This window comes from Cotesia glomerata, linkage group LG2 (assembly GCF_020080835.1).
Source record: "Cotesia glomerata isolate CgM1 linkage group LG2, MPM_Cglom_v2.3, whole genome shotgun sequence".
In the NCBI taxonomy this organism is placed as follows: domain Eukaryota; kingdom Metazoa; phylum Arthropoda; class Insecta; order Hymenoptera; family Braconidae; genus Cotesia; species Cotesia glomerata.
Genome location: NC_058159.1, coordinates 6,179,783 through 6,192,991, shown reverse-complemented (window position 1 = coordinate 6,192,991; position 13,209 = coordinate 6,179,783). Strand labels below are relative to the sequence as shown.

The window sequence follows — 13,209 nt, the reverse complement described above, 5'->3', positions numbered from 1 at the left end:
ACATGCTATAGAATACAATGTATTACTTTGTAGAGAAATATCGCTTCACAACAACAAACACATTGATTTGCTTCACTTCCTACATAGTTATGATATTGACAGTTATAAGTGACAATAAATGCACCCTAACTATTATATTAATATTATTTTTAAAGCAAACTTTTAAAATCTGCTTATTTAAATAAAATCATATTTTTTTACTCCTATTTTTTAAGGTAGTTTGGGTGCCAAATTACTTCAACTTGACCCTATATTTTTTTATATTCATTCGAAAGATTGTGATTTAATACATCTATAGAAAAAAAATCAAATTTTTTTACCACACCGTTTAAGAGATATAATTAATTGAATTTTTGCAAAAATACACGATCTCTTATGAGTGTCCTTGTTCAATAACTTCGGAAATGGAGGATTTATAAAAAATCGGCCAACTTGACCCAGTAAAAAAAACTTTCCAATAGATAGAACAATGTTTCATACATATTCTATCAAAATTTGATAACGATTTACCACATAGTTTTAATTTAATTAATTTTTTAATAACAAAAATTGGTTTCTACACGGAAAAAAAAATTTTGTTCTGGTAACCTAACTGTAGAGTTACCACAACTATACACAGTTTACTATTCGTTATTTAGTTCTGATAACTCAATGTTGTTGAGCTCTCAGAGCTCTACGGGATTGTTCTAAGAGCCAAACGGTATACTTGGGAGCGCCCTACGTTGCGCAGTAGTGGAGTGCGCTGACATATTTCATAATCTTCTAAAATGACAAACAGAATTATTTTGTTACTGATCCATATTATTAAAAATATATGAGGACAATTAAGTTTCCAGTTTATTTATTTAAGAAGATAGGTTTTTTTTTTGTCAAATTGAATTTCGTTAGAACAGTTTTGTATTTGTGGTTTTTCAAGGTTCATTTGCAGTGACTGTTAATTAAATTTATTAGTTGAATATATTGTGATAAGTAATAAGTTATCGGAATACATTCAAAAGACCCCATTTAACACAAAATAAAATTTGTTTTCGTTTATTTATCTTTTCTTGTGCATATATGGTAGTGATTTTATGTCCAATATTTATTAATATAATCAAGAAAATAAGATAATTTTGTGACGACCATATTTTTATTTTACAAATAATTTTTATTTGGAATATAAGTTCTATTATTATTTTATTTCTATTATAATACTATTCTTATTTGTCATATACAATTATTGTTGGCAATATAAATTCGTTCTGTCGCATTTATTTATTAAATTATCATTGCTAAATCGTAAAAAAAATTATTAACCAGACTGCCAAAAATTTGTTATAGTCTCAGAACGATCCTGTAGAGTTGTGAGAGGTAAATAACGTTTAGCTCTCAGAGCTCCACGATGTAGAGTTGCAGGAGCCAAACGGTATTGTTACCATAAGAAAACGTTAACCTACTGGAACTTTTTACAACTAACTAACTACAGACTAACTATAGAGTTCCTATAGCAAAATTTTTTTCTCCGTGTATCTTTGTTGTTTGTTGGAGACATTACTCCCCCATGTTTATCAGGGGAAAAATGGCAACTTCTTGGTGCGCAGCAAATTTGAAATTGAAGTATAATCATAAAGTTTTTTTGCATTAAAATAAATTGCTATTAAACATACATTAAAACTTCACGTAAATTATAGCTGATTTAACATATTGAAGTGATATTTTCAAATTTAAACAATAAATGAACACCGTGAGCAACTGTTTTAAGTACCGACCTTACATAACCTATAACAGTTGTTATTGTTTTGTCCCGCATGAAAATACTATATATCGTTAAAAATATATTATACAATATATTGCATATAAGTGATGAATATATGGCGGCAAAATTGTCTATATTGAAAAGTATAACTTTATTCTATATATGGAACCATGTATTTTAAATAATATATTAATTAATATATGTTGATCCATATATTGTTTAGTATATATCATCTGCTATATTACCAAATACATAAAAACCATATATAATATATCATGTACAATATATGAAGAATATATGTGACACCATATATTTATCGATACATTACTTTAAGTATAAGGTATCATTATATAAAAAGTTATACCGATACACGTATGGATCGTGCATACATGAAGCAAATATATTGATGAATATATGGTTTATACATGAAAATGATATATTTATTTACAATATATTTTTTTATATCATTGTGGCAAAATTATAGATATGATTTTATGTATCGTTCCATATATCACATTATAATATCAATATATTTAATCATATATTTTGAAACATATAAACCTTTTCCAAGCGGGGTGACAGCCCAGTACTTCAGACAGTCAGTTGATATTTTAATAGTTATATTATTATAATTATTTAACCATAATTATGAATTGAATTTATTCAATTAAATTCTGATTAGAAATAATTTTATATTTTATGCTATTTTTCGAGTGTTCACTTGCAAAAAAGAAAAAAAAATATCTATTAATTTGACCTTGGATTGCGACGACCAAACTACCTTAAGAGAAATCGAACTATATTTATTGATAGAGAACCTGTAAATTAAATAAAAATTCAATTAATTAAATGGAATTTATGAAAAAAAGTATTTCATAAAAAAATTTTCCATTTTTTAAAAATAAATTTATAATTGTAAATTCTTTTTAAGAACATTTGTTGTTTTTTAACAATAATTTATAAATAAAAAGTACTTCAATTTCCGTAAAACCGCTTCCTTAGATATTAAAACTCTTGTTTGGGAATAGTTAATATTGTTGTGAACAATCGATAAGCCGCAAGCCACGGAACTCCGGCACGTCGCGAACTCCATGCAAATTAATCGAGTAGTTTGGTAATATCCTATCAGCTTTGTCCCCTCAGGACACAACTAACACATCAGATTATTATTATTATAAATTTTTTTTATTTTTAATTATAATCATTATTATTTATTTATATTTATTGACATTGATTATTTATATTAAATTAACAATAAATATTTGCAATGAATATTTCGATTTATTTATTTATAACTCAATTAAAAATAATGGCCTTCAACTCGTATTAAAATTAATCTTATTTCATAATCATAACTATTGTTACAACGAAGGTTTTATTATTGTTATCACAATCGCTAAAATGATAAATAAATAAATAAATATTTAAATAAATTTTTTTAATCGAATTAAACATTTATTTATCATAAGATATATAAAAATGAGTCATTACTTTCTTAAAATAAAATAAAGCTTTCACTTTCAATTATTTATTTATTCATGCATTGTTAACAATATTTAATGTAACCAAGGTTAAGATTATTTATTATTTATTTTATTTATTAACCAATGTATTATTTATTTATAAATTGGTGTCAATTTTATCAGTTTAAATTTTCAAATTATTTACTGTCTTTATTTTTTTTTATCGAATTTATAAAATATAAAATAAACTGTTACAGCGTTTAAAAATATTCTATTGATTATTTATTTATTATTTTGAATAAATGATCCGACTGTTCCAATGAGAACATGAGAAAGAAAATTAAATAAACACAAATAGATAATGGATTTTGATAAGAGAGCTCATAACTCTTTAACTAGTTAATGATTGCAGGCAACAGGTGAATGTCATGCCGGAAATACATATCGCTGAGTAAAGTTATCCTTTTCGCGCAAAATGACACTTTGTATTGTTGAGCCGTTAGTTCAGTAATTATCAAATGAGAATGACAAAGGTCTTGCACAAATACAGCCGAGTTAAATAAATAAAATGAAAATACATGACAGCAGTAGGTAGTCAAGTGAATCATCGCGATGATTCACGTTGACGTGGACTGAACATAGACAGTTCATTTCGATAAAAAAATAGTTTGCAAGAAAATTAAATATTTTCTTAATGTTCTATTTTTAATTAATAATTTATACTACTGTATTAATTGATCCGTCTGTGATTGACCTCTAATTCTATCATTAACTATCAATTAATGTAATTTAATACCTCAATAATTGTACATTCATATTTAGTTTTGTACAAAAATATTTATTAATGAATATCGGAAAAATTTAACTATTCACAGAGTTTAAAACTCAAATTGTAATCAAAATATCCGAGTTATCAAAAAATGATAAGAAACATTTTTTACAGAAAATTCAATTTCCAAAAAAAAATAGCTACTATGAATTTTATCGTATCTCTTACCGTTCAAACCGAATTCAAAGTTTAAACTATAAAAATTTTGAATTTATAAATGTAGGCTTGAAACATGTTTACTTAAATTTAATTATGGAAAAATTTCAAATTTTATAATCATTTTGATACTTCAGTTGCATAATGTACTTATGATAAATTCTTACGTAATGCTATGATTATCGAGCAAAACGTAAAAATCCTCGGAGTTAATTTCAATAATAATTATCAACTACTATCAGATAAGATACGTTTTCCCAGGTATATCAAGACTTGTTTCATCATTTAAACACCAGTATAGTAGCGGTTTTGCACGTTAACATACGTTTCGTTGGAAATTTATTTATATAAAAGTTAGATCCTCCAATTTTTTGCAAGTATTTACAAAATTTAATTCCAGTTTTTATTATTTTTGTAAATATTACATTTAGTTAACGATTTAAATTTTAATAATTTTTTAAACTAGACAAAAAAATTTTAATACAAATCTTTGAAATTTGATTGTTTATTTTTATTAAGTGAAGAAAATAATCATTAGGGTGCGTCAAAATTTAATCTCTAAAAGCAACCTTTAAAATTGGAATTTTGAGTTCCGCTTTTAGCAGGAGTTAGGTTTGAGCATTTTCTCAGATATTTTGATGTGTCAGGATTTATTAGATATTCATATAATTTTTTAACAGGAGTTTTGATTAAGCATTTTTTCTGGAATTTAAAAATTTCAAAATTTGGCTAAACGAAGCTCCTTAGGAAATGCCCAAATACAGCTCCTGTTAAAAGCGAAACTCAAAATTCCAATTTTAAAAGGTTGCTTTCAAAGATTAAATTTTGACGCACCCTAATAATCATTATCACATTAAAATTTTTATTTGTTAAGAAAAATGAGAAATCACAGATCTATTTGTCATCATGACAATTTTCTTCATGGACATCATGGACATCACGGACATCACGGACATCATGGACGTCACGGACCACATGGACATCATGGACATCATGGACATCACGGACCACATGGACATCACGGACCACATGGACATCATGGACATCATGGACATCATGGACATCACGGACATCAAGGACATCATGGAATAATTGATCAAGTTATTAAAAAAGTTGTTCATCTTAAACTGCGTCATGAACATCCTGATCACCATCATCCAGGTTTGTGAAAATTATTAAAGTACACAGTAAAAAATTTTGCGTTATTGCATGAAAAAACTTAGTGTTAAATATTTAACACTTTTATGTGTAAATGTAACACTTATTCTGTTAAATCAACACAAAAAAGTGTTAACAGGCGAGACCATCTTTTTCTCGCTTTGCTCTCACGGAGTTCAACGGAACTATCTCTGTCGCACTCCTAACAGCAGAGCAATTGCAGTTTCGATTGGTTTGACAAAGCGAATGAAATTTTTGAAAAAACCGCTTTGTGGTGAAATAGTTTATTAAATTATCTATTATCTCTAAAAACGTTTTTTCAAAATTTCCATTCGTTTCGCTGAGCCGATTGAAACTGCAATCACTGGTCTCGGCTGTTAAATATTTAACATAAAATTTTTTAACACAAAATGTTTTAACGCAAAATTTTTTGCTGTGTAATAAATAAAAAAATCAAATTATTATTTTTGTTAAATCAAAATATATAAATTTGATGGCTTAAAAATAATGAATAAAAATTGTTGTTGTGCGTCTAGGACTTCCTCATGGTCATCACCACCATTCGCCACGACGTCACAGCTAATCTGCGTTACCAGCCGCCGCAGAGAGTAGTCTTTATAGTAGTTAATGTAGTAATTGGTAGTAAATACACACTGAAACTTAAAAAAAGTTAAAATAAAATACTGTAAAAAATAAAACCGCTTATTATAAAATAATTTAATCAATTTACTTAAACTGGTAATGTTATAGTATAAAACAGTAATAGGAAACATAAATTGCGTATGTAACGGCAATATGTCTCTATTATAACATGAGTAATTTACTGTAATCTTATACAAGTTTTAAAAATAGATATAATTTTAGTATTTGCCGCTACAAATTATTAGTAAGTAAGTTTGTTAACTATTTAAGTTTTTTTAATTATCTTTATTTTATTTGGGTATGAAAATAATTTTAATGATTATTAAAAAGAAAATCTCTGAAGAATTAATTTTTTTTTCTTTTATGAGGCGTGCAAAATTTTAGTGTATGTTGTAAATAAATTTTAAAATTGACTCGAGAATTATTTTTATCACTTTTGAACTTTCATGTTACAATTACACAATAATTGTGAGGAAATAAATAAACAAATAAAATGATAGTCAGTCAGGTGTAACGAAAGAACTAATTGAGGAAATTATTTGGTTAATAATGTTGAACCGGTGTTTTCTTAGATCGATGGAACTCTTATACATAAATCTTGGGATCTACTGAAAGTCGTATTAAAAAATAAATATTAAGTACGATAAAAAATTTAAAAACACTATAGACTAATATAACGGATGGAGTCCAAGTGGTTGTATTGAGCGAGGAACGATTCCGGGTAATTTTATTCCAACGGCAAGATCGGGATGTCATAATGACTTATAAAACGTAGAAACGTTGATGGACTCGACAATCATAATTTACTCGACAAGAGTGTAAGAGTAAGTACGAGTAGAGAAGAAAAAAATAATAAAATCGAGAAAAAAACTAGTGAAAGAGCAAGAGAGAGTATTGTACGTCTCAGGAGTGAGGTTTACTTCTGAGTAGTTACTTTACTTTTATTTGCTTGTCTAGTGCCGAGAACCGAGCACAATCGGAGCTCTGTGCATTACGAGTAGAGACCAGATACAGCTCTAGAGCAATGATGATGATTCTTTACCTGATGCATCTCACAGCAAGATCTTTTATATCTAGATGTGTATTTGTTCTTATATTTATATACGTGTAGCCTGTTGTGCATAGCAGGAGATGGGCCTTCAATTACTAACAGAGTCGTTTCAATCGAGTCATCGGCACCCTGAGAAACAGGAAAATCTTAAGTTAATAAGTTATTTCTATTGATGCAATTGTATCAGATCTATTTTATTATTAGTCTATTTTTATTTTAATCAAATCATCAACTAATCATATTTTATTTTTATTATTAGTACACTGAGAAAACGGTTTGTTTGACTCAAATGCACAGATTTATTTGAAATGAATCAAAAATATTTATTTAATGTTAACAAATTTCTTTTATTTAAATATATATTACTTTGAATCAAATACTACTTCGTTTTGGTTTATTTAATTGAATCGACTCATTTATTTCATTCAAATAAAGATTTGTTAACTATTAACAAATCTCGCTTCAAGTAAATTACGCTTGGTGTCGCTATTTTTGAATGTAAGAGTATTGTTTACATTTGACTTTTTTGTGACTAACCATTATTTCTTTTATATTTATTTTATTATAATATTAATTTACCTATTGATCTTAAAGAAATTTTATTTTTTCCGGTTATGATTTACTGTTTTTTTCAATCTAAGTTTGGCGAAGCCCTTTCGAATGACACCAACCGCGATGAAATCGGTCAAGCCGTTCAAAAGTTACGAGAGGTTTACACACACACACACACACACACACACACACACACACACACACACACACACACACACACACACACACACACACACACACACACACACACACACACACACACACACACACACACACACACACACACACACACACACACACACATACAGACGTGCGGACATCATCGTGAAAATAGTTAGGAAAGCTTCCTAGGACCTCGAAACATCGAGATCCGATGAAAACTCGATTTTCGAAAAACGGGTTAAAACCAATAACTTCTTATTAACTAATTTTTGAAAATTTTCAATTTTCTTAGCGGGAAGTTAAAAATAAAAAAATGATCTCCAGTATCCCGCAGCGCTCGTCTTACTAATTAGAAATGACTGGACAAATCAAATAAATAGAATACCTCTACTTGCACTAGTCTACGATCACCACACATCTACAACATTAAGCTTGAAATGAAATTTAATTAACTAAATACAGAGTTCCCACAATGATGGCTCATTCGACCCCAATAATTACGAATAGCAGATAAACCTGCAGCCTGAGTATATTATTACTAGGAAAAGTACGCAGTAAAGGTTGATAGCCGAGTCGGTGATAGGACTAGTGAGTTTAGAATCCAGTGCATAACATGTAGAGCAGTGTAAGCTCGGAAAAGCATAATATAAGTAGTATAGGCTGACTACAGAGGAGTAGTTTAAAGTTAGTGATCCTAATCGCGGTGAACGGAGCTCCAAGACCAAGATAGAAAGACGTGCGGCTCGTTTCTCATGAAACCAACCTCGGAGTCGCCATGAGTGGTCACCACTCAGATCCCTCATCATTATCATCATCATCATCATCATCATCATCATCATCATCTTCTTCTTCACTAGTTCGTGTTCTTCGGTTATTCTCTTTACTCTTAACTCTTTGCCTTAACTTAACTTATATTAACTGATTGTGAGTCTTTAGAGCAAAGAGGGAAAATTTTCCTGTGAAACCGTGTCGAGTAATAATTTAACCGTTTTAAAGATTTTTATTATTATTGTTATTATTTAAAATTTTTTTTTGTTTGTCAATATTTATATTTACTTCTATTCGGATCATTATAATGGTAACCATAATATAACTATCATATAACTTTTAAGGTATTATGGGATATGTTTGTGAAAGTGAGGAATAAGTAGCATAAAGAGCTAAACCGCACCAGCATCACTAACAATCGCATAAAAGGTTTCGACGATACCAAGTGATACCACTAATCGTTTTTCAACAGGCATCACTGTGAATAAGCTAAGCGGTAGTGAAAGAAAGAGAGTAAAGATAATATAAATATAAATATAAGGATAAATGAATATAAGTTGTATTGCGACGATTGGGTGGTTACACGCAACGCAATATACCGTTCAAAAATTTTCACACAAAGATGAAAATATAAATGAACAAAAAAATCGATTGTATTGATGAGAAATTTGAGAAAGGACACGATGTGGAATTATCTGTGAGAAAATTTTTTTTTCCTGCTGGTAAAAGTTCAAATTATACACCCAAATACTTTTTTACACGGAAAAAAGTAAGCTGTAAAATTCACTCGGATTCCGGTTAATTTTTATAGTTTCAAGCAGTACATCGGATATCGCACGCATAAAAACGATTTTTTTGAAAAAAAAGACGGGATAACTGAAAAATATGTTGTGGTAACAAATAAGTGTAATTATAGCAACAAATCCATTAGTTGCATTAACAAAATGTTTCAAGTTGTACACGGAAAAAACGAGATTTAACTGGTTTCCATGTTGGACGGAACCTAATTCGATCTATAGTGAAAAAAATTTACCAATGGTTACTACTTCAATGTAGACTGTAGTAGGTACAGTTTTCGTTTATTTCAGTTCAATCCGAGATGGGGCTCAGAGCCATCTGAGATTTATTTGTCTCAGATGGTTGTCAGTACGGCGCGCATGCTCGTCAGTCCTATCTTACATAGAAGTGGCGTCCATTTGGAATTTAACTAGAATCTATCTGCAGATAGTACCTATTTTTACATTATCATTTTCAAGTGCATTTTGCAATCAAATATATATGAATAATATGAATGAATAATAAGTATATTATAATGAACAATACACATTATAATTTTATTCCAAATCAAAAAACTAATCCTTAATAATATACAACCATATCGGTTACTTGGATTTTTTAATTTTTTATTTTATATCTTTTTGTAAGGAAATAAAATTTTTTTTTCTTAATAGTCTTATGAACGTGGACTTGGCGTGATTTTTTTACAGTGAAACTGTTTTTGTTCGGATTATTTATTACAGTTTACTTTTTTCCGTGTACGTAAAAATTCTTGTACAAAATTTTTTATTAAGTGAAATTTTGTTAGACGTGAAAAAAAAATTAATTAATCGAATTAATTTTCGTACCCAAAAATATTATCCGTAATGAATTATTATCTAAAAAAAAAATAATAAAATAATGACACTGTAAGTGGGTGGCAATGTCAACGAAGACTTGAAAAATAAAAATATTAAAAAATGAAAAAACACATGGGCGATTTCAGGAGAGAAATAGGAGCAAGCAAAAACAGACAGAGGGTAATTACTCTGGCGACATTGACCCGGCGACGACCCGACAACCGCTCGTTCGACTACACACACCCACACCCACACTTGGTTCACTTCATCCTACTCCACATACACACACTTGTTTCGTCTAACCTTATACAGTTCAACGGAGTTCAAACCTCGATCGGCGAACCCGAATAGGGCGAACACCTAGCGTAATATTATGTATACATCGGCCTCTTAATACGTGTGGTGAGCTTTAAAAAAATACCTGTAGTCTTGATTAGATACATTAAACTACAATATTAAAAGTGTGTGTCAATCTCCTTGGGCTGTGTTCGTCCCCGTCCTTGGCAACATCAGCTAATGTTAATGTACGCTCGTCATATGGTTTGTTGATTACATACATCTCCATTTATATAAATATACACTGACGGTACGAGGATTTGAGTATGTGTTTGTGCGGGTAGTCGCTACCTATCATCTTGATCTTGTGCACACTCGGTTCTATTCAATGAAGCGGTACATCTCGGCCTAATTAAACGGAACGACAGCCTCCGCAGATTATAGAGACTGTTTTTACGTTTTACTAAACTTTTTTTCCTTTCAATTGGGTTTTTTCGTCATTAATGAGAGACACTTGATAATTGGTAGCTTTTTTATTTAACTTTCAAAGGTCTATGACCCCATACATGAACTTTGCTGTTTTTTCATCCACTATTATTATTATCTAGTTATTTTTTCGGGCACGATTAAATTCATATTTGGTGAATATTTAAAAGTATTATTTTTTAAAAAAATCGTTTGTTTGAAACCGGATTTTGAAATGTTTGCTTAGTAGATGTAAAGGAATAATTAAAAACAAGAATGATGAATGATGATTATCCTGGTCACTATCATTGTCATCAGCAGAAGAACTGACGGAGTTAATGGTACAAGAGTGGATCGTGTGTTTGCGGAAACCCGGTAGACGAAAGTGCCTGGAATACGTAATGCACCGGCTAATCCCCTTGTCAACTTTGTTGAGATCACCGCCGCGAGTATATTGTTGGTGTACAAACGCACCGTACTTTATACTATTTAAGCTACTTTTATTTATTTATTTTATTAATAAAAAATTTTTAATCTCTCATTACAAAATAAAAATTATAGAGATACTTAATTGTATTAATTTAATTTTTCTGTTAATTTGTTATTTAAAACTGATTAGTCAAATCGAGCAAATAACTCAAAAGTTGTGTGTTAAAAATTTTTTTTAATTACTAAATTTTTTATTTTTTTTTTTTTTTTAAGTGTAACTACACGGAGAGAAATTTATAGGAACCTTTCCAAAAATTATGGGAATGGTTACTATAATAAAATGATCATTATAGGTATCAATACTATGCTCATTATGGGAACCATACCCATAGTTTATTGGAAACGTTCCTATACAATAATGGAATAGCTTCAATATATTATAGGAATGGTCCCTATATTATTAAAGGAATGGTTCCTATAATATTATAGGAATAGTTCCTATGATAGTATAGGAATGGTTCCTATAATATTATGGGAATGACACACATAATAATAGAAAAATGTTTATGTTTATAATAATAAAACAATCACTTCAAAAATATAAAGTAATTATTATATATCTTTTTGCTAATAAATTTTTTTTTGTAAATAAAAATTGATCTTTCACTAGAGTGAAAAAATTTCTTTTTCATAATTTTTATTCACGTGTGTACTTAATCTTAAATTGTTTATTCCAACTCAGTTATTATTGTGTTAGATAATATTTAAAAATATTGTAGCAATTCTAAAGATTCTCTAATAAAATGGATATTTTCTCACTATACAATTAGAGGAGCAAAGTAGATATGGAAATTCATTGTTTATTTTTACAATTTCATTTATTTTTAAAACAAATTATTTATTTACAATACATACGTTGAATATTTATTAAATCCACCTTTTGGGTATGTAACTTTTATTGTTTATATGAACAATATTACTTATTTTACATATTTCAAATGATGTAATTTAATAGTCTTTGGGAAGAGTTGTCAGAGGATCTAGTCAAAGCGCCTAGTATAGATATTGTTAAGAATAAAACCTTTCAGTACCTCTTCGAACTTGATATTTAAAAATTGTCTGTTAAATTCAGTTAAATCATCAAAAACTATGTAATCAAACAAAAATGTTACTTAAGTCTTAAGTTATTCTTCAATCTGTATTGTTAAATTATATTCTTCTTTTACTCTGTCAAAATATACATTAAGTTAAGTATTTATTAAGTTATAAAATATTGTTAAATTAAGCATCAAATTTGTAAAATATTTTAATATAATGTAAACTTTTCTTTTGCCATCTGGCCAGTTAAGGCTTTGGCATAAATAAATATATCTATCTATCTATCTATCTAATTGGGAAGCAAGTAAAATTATCGAAACTAATAATTTCAAATGCTTCAAAGTGGCCATCGAAGTCACAAATAACTTGGATTGTAATGATAAATATCTCAATATTATTAAGCATCATCACTATAATATTATGGGAATGGTTCCCATAATATTATAGGAATCGTTCCTATTATATTATAAGAATGGTTCCTATAATATTATAGAAACTATTCCTATATATTATGGGAACCATTCCTATATATTATGGGAATCATGCCGATATTACAGTTATAATTATAAGTATCGTGCCTATAATTATAGGAACCATTCTCATAATTATAGTAACATTTCCCAAAAATTATGGGTACTATTGCCATAATTTAAGTAATCGCTCCTCAAATAGTATAGGAAAAAATTTCATTTAAATTATAAGAATGATTTCTATATTTTTCTCTCCGTGTATAAATATTTATAAAAATAATCAAAAAACAATTTCGGAATAAAATTACCCATCTCGCTAATACAGGATCTGCACACAAA

General features: G+C 28.7%; 1 protein-coding gene and 1 long non-coding RNA gene across 3 annotated transcripts in view; one reads left to right on the top strand and one right to left on the bottom strand.

The window, feature by feature from the left end:
* Window positions 1–13,209, bottom strand: part of LOC123259584 — a 92,281-nt gene that overhangs the window by 46,222 nt on the left and 32,850 nt on the right. The gene's annotated exons all lie outside the window — the stretch shown is intronic.
* On the top strand, window positions 4,183–6,057 carry LOC123259581 (histidine-rich glycoprotein-like). Of its 2 annotated transcripts, XM_044720176.1 has the most exons (4): window positions 4,679–4,722; window positions 5,058–5,206; window positions 5,261–5,344; window positions 5,878–6,057. In XM_044720176.1, exons 2-4 carry the CDS (start codon window positions 5,062–5,064, stop codon window positions 5,922–5,924), a joined length of 276 nt encoding a protein of 91 aa, XP_044576111.1. In that variant the 5' UTR covers window positions 4,679–4,722; window positions 5,058–5,061; the 3' UTR covers window positions 5,925–6,057. The 2 variants fall into 2 exon arrangements, 1 of the variants encoding a protein (XP_044576111.1); XR_006508271.1 differs by lacking the exons at window positions 4,679–4,722; window positions 5,261–5,344; window positions 5,878–6,057 and adding an exon at window positions 4,183–4,560.

Coding starts and splice junctions, on each gene's coding strand:
- LOC123259581 (XM_044720176.1), top strand. CDS start 5,062: ATGAGAAATCACAGATCTATTTGTCATCATGACAATTTTCTTCATGGA. Junction 5,207..5,260: donor CGGACCACATGGACATCACG/GACCACATGGAC, acceptor ACGGACATCAAG/GACATCATGGAATAATTGAT. Junction 5,345..5,877: donor TCCTGATCACCATCATCCAG/GTTTGTGAAAAT, acceptor TTGTGCGTCTAG/GACTTCCTCATGGTCATCAC.